The 16,665-nt window shown below is 42.5% G+C and overlaps 1 protein-coding gene across 1 annotated transcript in view; it reads left to right on the top strand.

The window, feature by feature from the left end:
- The window catches only part of FAM172A (family with sequence similarity 172 member A), a 751,084-nt gene that overhangs the window by 61,707 nt on the left and 672,712 nt on the right, over nt 1-16,665 (top strand). The window contains exons 3-4 of the mRNA XM_040342191.1: nt 4,925-5,026; nt 6,528-6,628. Coding sequence (XP_040198125.1) covers nt 4,925-5,026; nt 6,528-6,628 — 203 coding nt within the window. The remainder of the gene's footprint in view (nt 1-4,924; nt 5,027-6,527; nt 6,629-16,665) is intronic.

Below are 16,665 nucleotides of genomic sequence, written 5' to 3'. Positions count from 1 at the left end.
TTGGCCTTTTCTGAACCGAAACCATTGGAAAGGACTTGAGCGCTTTATCTTCACCTCGAAGTGTGTTAACGCTGTAGAACAAATAAGATACTTTTTGCATTTTAAAGCAGATGTTTCTGAAATATGCAGTACTATGTGGCCTTTCTTAATTTCAAATTTAAAGTGCTAATGAGACCCCTGCCCTGTACTGGACTTCTACAACTTAAGTGACAGATTGATTCCCATCTGCTTAGCATGTCCGTAATGAATTGATGCTGCAAAGGCTAAAATACATGAGCGGTTTTGATTGCACAGGAAATGGTCCACTGTAAAAGGTTTAAAATCGGAAAGTATTTCATAACTTACAATTTGGGAGATTTTGCTAAAAAACTGGTTAATGGGAAATCTGTAAATGAAACAGAGAGCACACTGGCATCCTTCATCCTTCCATTAATGTTCCTTTCAAAGACCAACCTCTGATATACTTCTGATGCTTCTTTTCATTTAGTCCATTATATTAAGTAATCATCGAACTATAGCCACTGTAATCCAGCCCAAATCGCATATTACTTACTGTTTAAAGAAACTTTAAAAAAACTTGTTTCCAGGGGTAAGGCAGCGCCATCTTAAGTATTGTTTTCCGAGTCCACAGTAGAGTGTATTTCCGCCCTTACATTGAGCACTTCATTGAGCATCTCTCAATCCAACGTTTCTATGGCAACCCTGCTTCCCTGCTCATAGCCGACTTGTTTTATTTCATAGTATTTACTTGTGCCGATTATCTAGTGTTTGTTTGCATATGTCGGTCTTATCAGCTTCAGCTGATAAGACTGCAGTAATTCAGTCAGTTGCCCAGGTTTACACTCCATATGATGTCACATGGTCACATAGGGTGTAGGTGGAAACTCTGAGTGATTATGCAGTCTCGTGGGTTTCAATGTTGTGCCGTAGGAAGTCCTGATAATAGACAGACAAGCAAGCAGAGTGTGCCGTAAATCAGGGGCGATCTGGGCATGCTCCAGTGAAGTAATTCTAAAGAACAAAAAGGATTACAATATTAAGCAAGTAAGGAGATAACTACAAGCAGTGTTCATTAGGGTTTTTTATGCTGATTTACATGGGATAAAGTTGTGGGGGAGAGTTTACAACCACTTTAAAGGCAGCCCCATCCTCATTAGAGCCAACTCGCCAGTACTATCGTGTTACCCAGAAAATAAGACCTACCCCGAAAACCTATCGTTATTTTCCAGGAGGACTGCAATATAAGCCCTACCCTGAAAATAAGCCTTAGTTTAAAATGCTTGTAAAACCCTATAATTCACTCTACAGTAGTATATAATGTACAATGTGTGTGTTTCTGTAATATAAAAGCGGGGAAGAGGGCTCCCAACAGGTCACCGAAGTGCACAGCGGCGCTATAACGAAGGTATTTGGTACAATTTTATATTACAGAAGCACACACATTGTACATTATATACTACTATAATAAAGTGTATTCTAGGATTTTACAAGCATTTTAACTCAGTTCACACTGGTGATTACTGTCAGGCAGGGGGAGAGAAGACCGCACATTACATGGTAAGACCTACCTTGAAAATAAGCTCTACTGTGTCTGTTTTTTTTTTTTTTTTTAGCCCCTCGGGGCGTTGGGCTCCAGACGGGGACTTAGGTACTGTGGTCCGAGCAACCGAAGCCGACACGGACCCAACTTCCTCGGAGGGACTGCAGAAACAGAACCCTCCCAGTACTAGGTGGGGCTCCCCCCGAAGGGAGACCCCATGAGAGCAAGTGAACTAAGCCAGAAGGCCATGTCCACCTACTCCCAAGACGTTCAGGGCTGGCCTGAGGACCGGCACCCTAATAATCTCACAGTGAACAAAACATGCACAAACAAAAAAAAGACAAAAACATGACAATCTCTACTGTGTCTTTTGTTGCCAAAATTAATATAAGACCCGGCTTATTTTCATGGAAACACGGTAGAAGAGTGCCCTCTTCATCTTCCTCCATACATACTTATAGAGACCACTCCCTTTCAATTAGCATTTAACTATACAATGAATCAATTATGAACTTGCAGCAGTATAACGTTAAAGCCTAGAATATATCTTCTTATATCTCAACACGTTAACTTATTAACTGCTTATCAGTGAATATCTGAGAGCAACAATAAAATAAGCAACCTGTATTACATTCTTTACATAATAAAATACAACACATGTAAATGGTTATGGGGAAATACAGGGGGCATGGCCTGTGCATGCTTGGGTAAGCTCACACTTTCCCCAGGCAATATCAATGGTAAGGTCACACTTAACCGCTGAAATCACAGGAATATGCACCATCTACGCTAATCACTGGAACCCCTTCTGGAGCCCTAGATTCCACCAGGGTGGTGTCTGAATTTTTGAGATTAAATCTTACCCTACTTTAATTATTATCACGGTATACAGATTTTTACTTTGCTAAATATTTAAATAGACCTGAAAGTGGAAATAAAATAAAACTTATAGTAAGGAGCAGTAATAGGGTTCTCAAATACCAAGAGGCACCAACATGTTTTTTCTACTCCCCCTTTTTCTATATTTTATCACTTTCATTGCCAAGCTACCTTCTCTCCCCCGATATGACCTTCTAACTTCATATTTCTATTCATGCACTCTTTATGTTATGGATCTTTTTATTGTTGCAGTATCATTGTAGAGACTACCCATCAAAAAGATATCTGTTAACATGGTGATATAAGGGTGTATAAGCAAGGAAGAAAGAATGACTATATGACAATTCTATATTGTATTGTATCCTCCTAAAGACGTGTACATTCCTTATGCAAACATTGCAATAATATTTGACCCTCACATGATATTTGTGCTCATCTGTAAAATGTGGTAAAAATAATAAACGATTTATAAAAAAAAAAAAAAAAATTGAAAATGTAGTCATTCAGCAAAAGTTATGCAGAGCAAATCTTTTATTTGAGGGGGGTTGTAGCATAATTTTAACTTTTTTTTTTTTTTTTTTTAAACCTACGAAGTTAATCTAAGGGCAAAACTTTTTTAGTTTAAGAAAAGGGTCGAAACCTCTGGCGTGTGTGTGTGTGTCCCAGCCGGAGAGTTTTACCCTCCTCTATTTGTTTTCGGAGACTTTCTTTCTCTTTCTGTTGTGTCTCTGGGAAAAGAAGTAAAGGGTAATCTACCCAGTTGGAAAAAGATGATGGGGAGAAAAAAAGTTTAGCCAATGAATGCTCCAAAGCAGAAAGTAAGTAATTTGCCCATTAAGGGACACAAGAACAGTATATCAGCATGGGTTATGGACAAGATTGTAGGCCAGTGACAGGGTATATATATATCTTTTACCCACCCCCCTGCACCAGCCATGCTGCACTTAAACATATGTTAAACACAAGGCCTGCAGGCGAATCTGCCCCTCCAAGCCTTGTTATGTGACGTTCACACCCAGTTTTGCAGCCAAAACATGGCAGAGCTTCTCTGTCACCGCCTCCGGCTGTCACCCTCTGCTCCTGCTTCCAGCTTTCACTTGTAGCCTTCTGTGTTTACAAGGGAAAGCTTCTCTCAGCGCCTCCTGGATCTAACTGATCCCTCTATGAGCTCATGGCAGAAACTGATCTCCAGAGAGGGAGAGAACAATCTCTCTGCAAGACACGGTGCCTACACAAGCAGATACTAGAGCCAGGTTAGGTAGGAAACCGAGAGCTTTGGGGGGGGTTTGGGGTTGAGGTTACACACCCTGCACCCTGTACACAGCACACCCCTGAACCCTGCATTCTGTACATAGCGCACCCCTGAACTCTGCACTATATACGTTTTGTAATCCTGAACTCTACACTCTACATAACACACTTTTGCACTCTGTACGTAGTGCACCCCAGATACAACCGGCCCTCTGAAGGCAGCCGCACCGCTGATGCTGCCCGCACTGAATTTAAGTTTAACATCCCTAGGGTATCTAAAGCTTTTATTGTTTTTCTAGAGGATTTCTTAAAAATGTCTCTGGCTTCTAGTTCAGCCTTTTAAAGGGGGATCCGCCAAATTGTTGTTTAGGCAAATACCTTGAAGTGTTGCGGTTCCCTTCTTCTCCTTTAGCTGACTTCTTTAGGTCATTGAGGAGTTCCTGTTTTTTTTTTTTTGGCATTGGGTCTTGTCTGGTCTGAACAGATGCAACCTGGTCCTTGGTTCTCATTTTTTTTTTTTTTTTAGGTTTCGACAGGCATATGTTTCTGCCTTTTCTGATACTGCTAGCCTTCAATGGAGGATATAATAAATTACATTTTTGTGCTTGCTGTAAAAACCTTTTTTTGGAATTCATTGAAGTATACAGCTCCCTCTCCTCAAATGTTGGCCTATTTTTTACACTGCTTGCTACAACTGACTGGCGTGGGAGAGGTTATAGGTCATAGGGATGGTCTACAATCTTGTTTGCACTAGTTTCAATTTACCCATGGTAACATACTGTCACTAAATGGACTCAGAGAAAGGAATCTTACAGTATATAGTATAGTCTTGTTTATGGCTAAAGATGTACCTTTAAGTCATCCCACTTTCAATCTTGCAAAAAAAAAATATTTTGGTGGATTATCCATGCAACTTAACCAGATATCATACCTTTTATTTATTCTCTAAACTGCCCATTTTAATGTCTTTGTTAGAAGGTTAAAAGATCAAAGAGCCCACCAAAAAACATTTGTTTACCAGTTGCTAGAGGTAAAACACCTGTGGTATTCTCTTTCTGATGGTGGCTTCAAGAAATAGAAGAATGTATACTATGCAAATGTTGATGTAGCTAAAAATTGGGCCTATATTCTCTTTAACAGTGTTTTTAAGTTCTATATTTTTTCTTCATGTGATTTTTTCTTTTGCAGGTGTTTTTTTATAGTGTGATTGAGTTTTGAAAGAAAAACTAACACATAACGTGTATTTTTGTTTAGATCTTCTCTCCAGAATAGACTTGGATGAACTGATGAAAAAAGATGAACCACCTCTTGAATTTCCAGACACGTTGGAAGGCTTTGAATATGCTTTCAATGAAAGTAAGATTTATTACAACTTTGTATGGACCACGGATTCTCTTACTACAACTACTACAAATTATGCCTCGTAAACATGGACAGATTTTCAGAGAAAAAAAAAGTCAGACGGGCTTTTTTCTAGAAAAGTCTGGCTGTGTGTAGCCTCCATCAGACTTTTTTTTTCGGAAGTCCGACGGACCTTGGATAGAGAACCTGTCTCTCTTTCCGACGGACTCATGGTGGACTTTTGCACAGTCAAAAGTCTGACCGTGTGTACAAGGCATAAGGGGGAATTTTTTTATTTTGATATTTACTAAAATAATTCTGACCATTACTCTGGAGAGTCTGCAGCTCTTCTGATGTCATGGAAGTATTGTGTTTAGCTAGGTGGGCATCATATATGGTTAAAAAGAGAAAATGCGCCAACCTAAGTGCAGTAAGTAGGTATTTAATTCAAGCAGTTTGCACAGTAAAAGTGGCTACTCACAAAACCAGTATAAATACAGGCATGTAATGGAGGAGACGGCTGGTCCGATGTCACAACTTGTAGTCAGCAATGCAACAGGCTGGTCTCTTATCCTGGTCCCCTGGGTGATGGAAATAAAGGTCCAAGATGTTCGGGAGCCTTTGGGGAACCCCACAGAGAACAGGAGCCGTGGATGCTGTACCAGAAATGGCGTGCGTTCCAGCGTGGAACGCAACGTATCGCCGTATAACCGGAAGTGACGTAGGGGCTTCGGACAGCCAATGGGATTGATCCCATTGGCTGTCCGAAGCCCCTACGTCACTTCCGGTTATACGGCGATACGTTGCGTTCCACGCTGGAACGCACGCCGTTTCTGGTACAGCATCCACGGCTCCTGTTCTCTGTGGGGTTCCCCAAAGGCTCCCGAACATCTTGGACCTTTATTTCCATCACCCAGGGGACCAGGATAAGAGACCAGCCTGTTGCATTGCTGACTACAAGTTGTGACATCGGACCAGTCATCTCCTCCATTACATGCGTGTATTTATACTGGTTTTGTGAGTAGCCACTTTTACTGTGCAAACTGCTTGAATTAAATACCTACTTACTGCACTTAGGTTGGCGCATTTTCTCTTTTTAAACATTATCTTTCAGAGTCTGCTTCTACCTCCGGATTTTGCTGCCACTATTGTGCTATTGGACTTATATTGGATTATTGATCCATTGACTTATTTTATTCATTTATTATGTTCCTATTTTTGTTATTGACATGGACCATATGATATATGTACTCTATTATTATTGACTGTGCTCTCCTGGTTTTTGCGCCATCGATCTATACATATTATGGGGATCATATATGGGCCTACCAATTCTTTACCAAACCAAGTGTATTATGCATTTTATTCTGTAAAATTTTCTGAACTATAGATTCCTATATCTAGTTCCAAAACTTAAACAATTTCCACCAGAAGGTAAATTTGCACTGATCTGTGTTTTTAGGTTATCATGTTTTTTTTTAGTATTCTAAAGAACACATTGTTTGTTTTCTTGTAGATGGACAACTGAGACACATAAAAACTGGAGAACCTTTTGTCTTCAACTATCGGGAAGATTTGCATAGGTGGAATCAAAAGCGATATGAAGCTCTAGGAGAGGTAAGCAATTTACATGTTGCTGTCCATTACATTGTAATTGCCATGAGTTATTCTCCTTTTCCCTATTATATTTCCTTCTGCAAGCTGTTCATTTATAATACCACCTGTATCACCTGCAAAATTTTTATCAGCAACTTGACCACAAACTCTCAACATCACAGGAGCAGAAAGAAAAGCAAGGAAAAGCAAGGAAAAGAAGGCGAAGATGGTGATAAATTACCCAAGAGTCCCAGATCTTGCTAACTTTTTGTGTTGGTAGGGGAGGGGTGCTAGTCAGATGTTTGCTGATATAAAGGCCATCTAGCCTAGTTTTGTCTTGTGTTTTAGTGAGATTTAAGGGTTTAAAATGTAAATGGGCAAACCATAGACCTCTGGATAGATGGACCCCAAATAAGTTGTAAAGTAGGGCAAAAATGTTGAACCAAAAACGACCTAGCATCCACGTATGAAGGACATCGCCTGCTGTTTGGCAATGCCAAAACATGAACCCAAATGTCCAGGAATTATGTGAGTGAGTCTGATTGCTACCTGGTTCGGACCTTAAATGCTGACTTGAGAGTTGTAACATTATGTGGACATTCTGCATTGCAGCTCTAAAATTCCCCTCTTGCATAGTGCCTACTATTTAAGCATGTTTACATTGAGATCACAGTCACAAAATATTCCAACTGCACACCTTCCAGGAAAATGGCCAATAAGTAAAAGGGTGCTGAAACGATCACCAGCTGGGAACCGGAAAGCAAATCATGTACACATATTCGCCAGCACACCAAGGATCATTGAAAAAACGTCCGAAAATTTAATGCATAATAGCGATCCAAAAAGCAACGTTTCGAGGTCACGCAGGACCTCTTCGTCAGGCAAAGAGGTCCTGCGTGACCTCGAAACGTTGCTTTTTGGATCGCTATTATGCATTACATTTTTGGACGTTTTTTCAATGATCCTTGGTGTGCTGGCGAATATGTGTACATACATTGAGATCACATCGCACACACACGGTGTCACAATTTATTTCCCGAAATTGACCGTAAAAATGTTTGCTTACCTATACACTAGTGGCTGTCACCTTTTAAAGTAGTCCCCTTGTGAAGTGATGCACTTTTTTAGACAACTTAGCCACTGCTGGAAACATTCCTGGCATTCGTTTTCTGGAAGGAAACTGTTGTGGTGTGCTGGATGTCTGGAATGTCATCAAATCTGTGTCCTTTTTAGGGCATTTTTTTAATTTTGGAAACTACAAATTTCGGAATGGATTTCTGGGCCAGGAACTTGAAAACATCTAAGGCAGCATGAGTATCGTCGTGGTGGAGGATCAACTTAGCAGGCCAGAGTTCCAGTCTGAACATATTCCCATTCAACGCTGGTTGACCGATGTACCATGTTTTATGAACTTGTACTGATTTATCCGCGTGTGATCAAATAACCACATCAGCATGGATTTGAACTGAGGACGAGGTGAATTTTTTGTTTTTCACTGCATGCTCTGGCATTTTATCGGATCATACTGTAAACACCATGGGGGCGATTTACTAAAACTGGTGCACACAAAATCTGGAAAGGAAGAAAAGGCTGCCCTCCAAGATGTTGTCCTTTATTGATTCATCCAAGTGACACACCAAATGACAATCAAGGCATCAAAAACCGATGCAGCTGTGCATAGTAAGCATTAAGCTTCTAAATTCAGCTTGTTCACTGTGATGCAATTGCCTATATATGCTCCAGTTTAATTCTCCCTGCTAATTTAATGCTGTGGGTTACAGGTAACAGGTGTTTTCATGTGTGATTCATCTCTCTCTGTAAAGACTGTTCATATGTTAAATAAGGCTAGCTTTTGAAAGGCCTTTAATTGTGTGACAACGCTGTCTACAACCTAGTGATGCTCAGAGGTGTTACTAGGTGTCACACTGGATGCAGACGAAACGTCTGCCTAAGAAACTCAAGGGTGTGAAGGTGGTTTGTTGTTATGCTGTTTAAGGAATGTGCAGTGATTAGACATGATGATTATCAGTCGGTGCCGACCTGTCTAGAATGTTTTAGTAATTAGCCTTAGTGTGTGATTAGGGGGGGTGGAGATTTCATTGTTGCTTCAATGTCTTGGACTGTATAAAAAGCTGAGAAGAAAACCATTAAAGTCTGTGTTGTTCCAGCAGTAAGCTTGTCTCATGTGTGGCTTTCTGGGCGACTCCAGGAATATTCCTCCTCGTGGAATATTGGGGTGATTTTCGTTATGGGAAGAAGGGAACGTTGACGGGGATATCATTGTAATACCGTCACAACTGGTGGCAGCAGCGGGATTTTCCCTTCTACTCTCCTTTACACCCGGATTCCAAGCAGACACTGGAAGAACTACTGGAAGTTCGTGGAAGGATTGCTAGCAACAAAACCAAGCGGGTCATCATAGCAGAATTAATGGAGATAGACCAGGAGGACGGGATTGCAGCAACGCCAGCAGTACAAGAGATGGAGACACCAGTGATTCAGGAAGAGGAATCGCCAGCCAACAAGCTAATGAGAGAGAAGCTAGCATGTTTCGGTCCGAACCCAACGGCGGATGTGGTGCTGAGAGTGATGGAGCTACAGGAGGCTAAAGAAATAAGACGCAGAACTACAGTTAAAACTGGCAGCAGTCCAACAAGCAGCCGCACATTCTCCAAACAGTGAGTACAGCACAGCAGACGCAAGGAAGATTCCGTTTAGCGCTTTTAAAGCTTTTGATGAAAAGGACTGTGAGATTGATAACTACCTGGCAGATTTTGAGCGACAATGTAACCTGCACCGAATAGCTAGAAGAGAGTGGGTTGCAATATTGTCAGGCAAACTGTCAGGCAAAGCTTCTGATGCTTTCCGGACCATGCCAGATCAGGATATCCATAGCTACGCCCGGGTTAAAGAAGTGCTCCTGGCTCGTTATGCAGTAACCCCAGAGTCCCACCGACAGAAGTTCAGGGACTCACGCAAAACCACGAAAGACTCTTACGCAGAATGGGCATGCCAGTTATCCCTGTCGGCCTCTAACTGGGTTAACAGCAGCCAGGCCACCACCGCAGAGGACATTTTGCAACTAATGCTCCTGGAGCAATTTTACAATCACATCCAGACGGACGTCAAAGACTGGGTGAGAGATCGCAGGCCCATGACTCTACCAGAGGCTGCTAAGTTGGCGGATGAATATGCGGATACTCGCAAGACGAACCAGGTCACACCACAGGAACAACCTCCACGACCAACGGTGCCCTCACACCCACCAACCGCTAGATACCAACCTCCTAACAGACCGGTGACATCTAGCCCTCGCTATCCACGCCAGGAGGACAACGAACAACGCTGCTTCCGGTGCAAACAGCTGGGTCACTTCAAGCAGAATTGCCCCATGAATGACAACACCAGGTCAAATTGGTCTCAACCTGGGTACCGCCCACCAGCAGCAGCCCATTGTGTAGACTCGGCTTGGGATCCCCAGGAGCTGGGTCGGGAAGAACCATTGGGCACCCCTTACAAAGCCCTCATGGTACAATCTGTTATTACGGACAACAGGGAACACCATTGTCAGCTGGTCATGGGCGCCAGCCCTGAGCCGGAGGGGCCCTGGAGGGAGCTGGGCAGAAAGAGGCACCGCCGGCCACCCTCCAAGAAGAAGAGGTCCTGGAAGCCGTATAACAAGCTGACCTGGGAGGAGGAGAAGCGACTGGAGGAGAGGGAGTCGCAGCGGACGTCCTAGATGCGGGCCGAAATGTTCGCCAAGGGCCCACCGGTGGCCCCTTACACCACCACCCAGTTCCTGATGATGAAGGACCACGTGGAGAGCCTGCAGGACATGAGCAAGCAGGAGCTGATCCGTGAGTACATGGAGCTGGAGGAGTGCATAAGCCGCATGGAGGAGGAGAACAACCACCTGAGGTCACAGCAGACTGACCCCCCCAGGCTCCATAAACTGAGATGGAGCTGGAGAAGCTCAGAGAGGAGAACCGGCGGCTGCAGAGAGGAGCAGGGGGTGGCTGACCCTATGGGGCACTGATCCCCCCCCCCCGACTCTGAGCACCAGTGCTACAGCCTTTCAACAAATATAACTTTTTCTTTTTTTTTTTTATGAATCTCCTGTGATTGTCACTTCAGAGCCATAACCTGCCCCCTCCCATAGCGGGACACCTAGACGGCGGCGTACAGACCCATTCGCCGTCTTCACACTGACTTCTGGTGACTCTGCAGATCGCACAAAGACTTGGGGGACTGACCGGCGTGTGATCTGACGACCCGGTGACATACCTAAGTCGGAAGCAGTTGCCAAGGGAGGTCAGTCACACCAAACGGAGTTAACCTCGGACTGAAAGCTCTGAACCCGTCAACCCTACTGGACCAGGAAAGGTCCAACCGGGTTTGCCGGAGCAGGGAGAAAAAGGGGGGCCATTGTGATGCAATTGCCTATATATGCTCCAGTTTAATTCTCCCTGCTAATTTAATGCTGTGGGTTACAGGTGTTTTCATGTGTGATTAATCTCTCTCTGTAAAGACTGTTCATATGTTAAATAAGGCTAGCTTTTGAAAGGCCTTTAATTGTGTGACAACGCTGTCTACAACCTAGTGATGCTCAGAGGTTTTACTAGGTGTCAAACTGGATGCAGACGAAGCGTCTGCCTAAGAAACTCAAGGGTGTGAAGGTGGTTTGTTGTTATGCTGTTTAAGGAATGTGCAGTGATTAGACATGATGATTATCAGTCGGTGCCGACCTGTCTAGAATGTTTTAGTAATTAGCCTTAGTGTGTGATTAGGGGGGGGTGGAGATTTCATTCTTGCTTCAATGTCTTGGACTGTATAAAAAGCTGAGAAGAAAACCATTAAAGTCTGTGTTGTTCCAGCAGTAAGCTTGTCTCATGTGTGGCTTTCTGGGCGACTCCAGGAATATTCCTCCTCGTGGAATATTGGGGTGATTTTCGTTATGGGAAGAAGGGAACGTTGACGGGGATATCATTATAATACCGTCACATTCACTTTATGCTTTGACAATAAAACCTAGAAGCTGATTGGTTACTATGCACAATTGAAGCAGATTCTGCATGAACCCTATCAAACACCTCGGTATCTTTCAAAAGACCGGGTGAAATTTTGAAGACTACATTCTTTCTGATCTTCTGTGAAGATTTGAGGCACCATATTTGCGGAAATCTTTCTCATTCCCAAATCCTCTTTTAAAATCAGTCACACTGTTTCCCTGTTCATATTCAATTCTTCTGCCATAATTCACACACAGAATCTTCGATCTGAGCGTACAAGGGTTCGCACTCTGTCCACATTTTGCATCTGTACTTTTTGTTTTTGGCCGCCTTCTTCTTGCGTCATTGTGGACACATTCCCTTCCCTCTTTAACCACTTCCCTACTGCCCATTGTCATATGACATCCACAGATGGGATCTCCCATCCTGGGTGGACGTCATATGACGCCCTGGGCTTCCCGGGCATCTAGGGGGTGCGCGCGTGCCGCCGGCGGCATTGCGTGTGACCCGGTGCACGTGCCCGGCGGCCGCGATGTATGCCGGGCACCTGCGATTGCCCGCAATCCCGGCAGGACACTGGATCTGTGTGTGTAAATACACAGATCCACGGTCCTGTCAGGTGGGGGGACCAATGTGTGTTCCCCGTACAGAGGAACACACATTGGTCTCCTCCCCTTGTGAGTCCCCTCCCCCTGCAGTTAGAATCACACATTAGGGAACATATTAACCCCTTCAGCACCCCCTAGTGTTAACCCCTTCCCTGCCAGTCACATTTATGCAGTAATCAGTGCAGTTTTATAACACTAATCGCTGTATAAATGTGAATGTCCCAAAAATGTGTGAAAAGTGTCCAATATGTCAGTTGCAATGTCACGGTCACAATAAAAATCGCAGATCGCCTAGTAATGGACTAGTAACTAGTAATGGACTAGTAAAAAATAATCCCCTATTTTGTAGACGCTATAACTTTTGTTCAAACCAATCAATATATGCTTATTGTGATTTTTTTTTTTTACCAAAAATATGTGGAAGAATACGTATCGGCCTAAACTGAGTAAAACAATTTGTTTTTTTTATAGATTTTTTTGGGGATATTTATTATAGCAAAAAGTAAAAAGTATAGAATTTTTTTTCAAAATTGTCGCTCTATTTTTGTTTATAGCGCAAAAAATAAAAACCGCAGAGGTGATCAAATACCACCAAAATAAAGCTCTATTTGTGGGGGAAAAAAAGGACATCAATTTTGTTTGGGTGCCACGTCACACGGCCGCGCAATTGTCAGTTAAATCGACACAGTGCCGATTCGCAAAAAGTGCTCTGGTAATGAAGGGAGTAAATCCTTCCGGGGCTGAAGTGGTTAAACCACTGATGCCATTCAAAAACACTTGATTTCTTTATGAAATGTTCACCATAAGCCTGTTGGAACGGAGCTAAAGTTTCACTTGCACGTTTTCCACTCTTCAAGAAAAATGTGATGTTACTCCAGGATCCTGTTACTCGTTTTCCGCCAACAGAGCAACGCACACACATATGATTTCTTCTACTAGGTAAAGAATGGGTAAACTGGTCTGTGACCCAGGGTAGTGCAAGTTGGAACATGTCAGAACACGCTCAAGAACAAATCAGCTATTTGATTCACCAGTATATTGCTACGGTGAGGGCATTCCCGGAAAAGATTGTCACGCCTTGTATATAAAATATAACATCCACCAGGGTTGAGCATTTGTATAAGTTTAATTGTATCAGATCTGTTTTTGCAGTTACTACAATGAATCATTTTGTAAGAAAACTTTTATTATCTGAGTTTTACAACACAAACACATGTTCTCCAGCTATTACATCTGAATGGAATTGAGACCTATTGCCCTGACTGTTTTCTGGAGGCTAGATCTTCATGTACTTCTGTATCAGTTCACTGAAATCTCACCAATCAAATATGATTCATCTTTTTTGTTGAATTGTGAGGCTTTTAATATGTGCCCTATAGACAGTTATTTTATTTTTTATTTTTTTTATGCTTTGTTAACAAAACCTTCCCCCACCTGCTCTCATAGTTTTTCCATTCCATTCCCTGGACTCTCTCTCTCTGCCTCTATGCTTCATGTTTAGAATTCTTTGAAGCAACTGGAATTGTTGATCTAAAGGAGATAGTATAACATACTACATTGTGTGTGTGTGTGTATGTATATGTATGTATATGTATATGTGTATATATATATATATATATATATATATATATATATATATATATATATATATATATATATATATATATATATATATATATATATATATATATATATATATATATATATATATATATATAAATATTAAAGTTGGCTTAACTGTTTGTGCTTTAAGCATTACTGTCATAAAAGGTATGCAAAAATGATTGCAGCGAAAATGATGATCTCGGTACTAGGGGTGGTAAAGGGGGAAAAAGCGATCTTTCCTAAACTGCTGTAAATATTTTGTAAAGCTTTAAAGGAAAGACTGTTATGATTATGGGGCCTACAGCACACTTTTTAGGCTAGCAAACAAATTGATCTGTTTCAACTATTCAGATCAAAAATATATGTTTTTGTTGCATTTGCAGCTTCATGTCGATGACGCATAAAGGTTGCTTTAGATTTTATGGAGAAAACTGACAAGCTTTTTTATTTTTTATAAAAAAATGGTTTTACAAACAAACATTTCAGGTTAATACCTATGACACAAGCTTCCGTTAACGCTATGGGATTGATTTATTAAAGGCAAATATACTGTGCACTGCAAGTGTGCTTGCCTCCAGAGCTTAGTAAATGAGGTAAAGCTTCACTTTGCAAAAAATACTCATTTAACCACTTGCCGCCCGCCAATGACATATTGACGTCGGCAAAGTGGTTGTAGAATCCTGACTGGACATCATATGACGTCCTCAGGATTCTGAGCCGCTGCGCGCCCCGGGGGGCGCGCATCGCGGCGATCGTTGTTGCAGGGTGTCAGACTGACACCCCGCAACACCGATCAAGGTAAAGAGTCTCTCACGGAGACTCTTTACCACGTGATCAGCCGTGTCCAATCACGGCTGATCACGATGTAAATAGGAAAAGCCGGTAATCAGCTTTTCCTCACTCGCATCTGTCAGACGCGAGTAGAGGAGAGCCGATCGGCTGCTCCTGTGACAGGGGGGGTTTGTGCTGATCGATCATCAGCACAGCCCCCCGAGGATGCCCACTGGACCACCAGGAATGCCCACTGGACCACCAGAGATGGCCATATAGACTACCAGTGTAACAAAAAAACAAAAAAAAAGGATGCCACCCTAGACCACCAGGGATGAGGAGGACACACAAAATGGATGCCAATCAGTGCCGCAATGGATGCCAATCAGTGCTTACAATGGGCATCACTGATTGGCAGGCATTGTTTGGCACTGATTGGCATCCATTAGTACAACACATACAATAGTGCCCATCAGTGCCCATCCATGCCGCCTATCCGTGCCCGTCCGTGCCGCCTATCCGTGCCCGTCCGTGCCGCCTATCCGTGCCCGTCCGTGCCGCCTATCCGTGCCCGTCCGTGCCGCCTATCCGTGCCCATCCGTGCCGCCTATCCGTGCCCGTCCGTGCCGCCTATCCGTGCCCGTCCGTGCCGCCTATCCGTGCCCGTCAGTGCCACCTATCCATGCCCGTCCGTGCCGCCTATCCAAGCCCATCCATGCCGCCTATCCGTGCCGCCCATCAGTGCCGCATATTAGTGCCCATCAATTCCACCACATCAGTGCCACCTCATCGGTGCCCATCAGTGCAGTACCATCAGTGCCCATCAATAAAGGAGAAAACGTACTTACAATGTTTTATAACAGAAACAAAAAAATACTTTATTTTTTTTCTAAATTTTCGGTCATTTTTTTTTTTTTTTTGCAGAAAATAAATATCCCAGAGGTGATCAAATACCACCAAAAGAAAGCTCTATTTGTGGGTACAAAATGATAAAAATTTCGTTTTGGGTACAGTGTAGCATGACCGCGCAATTGTCATTCAAAGTGCAACAGCACTGAAAGCTAAAAATTGGTCTGGGCGGGAAGGTGTATACGTGCCCTGTATGGAAGTGGTTAAGGAATTCATGGAAAATAAAATAAAAAAAACACATTTTTGTTTGCACATGACTGGATGATGGAAATCAGCAGAGATTGCCCTCAGATCTAGAGTAACTGCACTTGCTGTGCACTTGCAGGTTACAGTATATTTGCCTTTAGTAAATCAACCTGGACTAATTGAGTACTGTCTGTGATACTTTTTTTATTTGCACTAGCATACAATTTTTCAGGACAAGCCTTCAGGGTATGTCCCCTTCTTCAAGGTCCCAGCACTATCCAGAGTACTGCTGGGACCTTAAAGAAGGGAACATACCCCAAAAGCTTAAGGTCCCAGCAGTACTTGTTGGTGCAAATAAAGTATCAAGGACGGTACTCAATTGTCTCTGTCGCAAGTGCACTAATATGGCTACAATGGCCGCAAACATAACTCCACCTCTAAGTTTTTCAAAGACGAGAAAGTAATTTGTTTGCCTTTGTCCCTCTATTTTTGTAGTTCCTAACCTTTTTTGAGTCACTGACCCCTTTAAGAATCTGATAAAGGATATAGACCCCCTCCCCAGAAATATCCACATAAACACAACTTTGCATGCAATGAATATATGTACTTTTATTTTATTGAGATTTGATGACCTCATATGGTATATGACATGCAGTACATATTGTCTGTCTGTAAACAATCTTAACAAAAAACTCACAAATTTTCATGCAAAAAGTAATGGGCACAAAAATTAAATACAATTACCTTGTGTAATTAAACAAACCTATTTTAATGCTGCCCAAATCTACTACTAGAAAATTTAAATTGGTGCTTGCTATTATGGAGTGGCACAAGATGGCGGTTGTGCAAGGAATGATAAACATGGGCCAACAACGAGTTAAGAGGCAGTTAGTGGTCATCACTATAAGCAGGGTCCTTTTTCTTTAATTTATTGTTAATGGGAAACCATTGTTTGGGACAAGGGAGAAGG

Source organism: Rana temporaria, chromosome 1 (assembly GCF_905171775.1).
Source record: "Rana temporaria chromosome 1, aRanTem1.1, whole genome shotgun sequence".
NCBI lineage: Eukaryota > Metazoa > Chordata > Amphibia > Anura > Ranidae > Rana > Rana temporaria.
The sequence above is the reverse complement of the archived record's forward strand: the minus strand, read 5'-3'. Positions and strand labels throughout refer to the sequence as shown.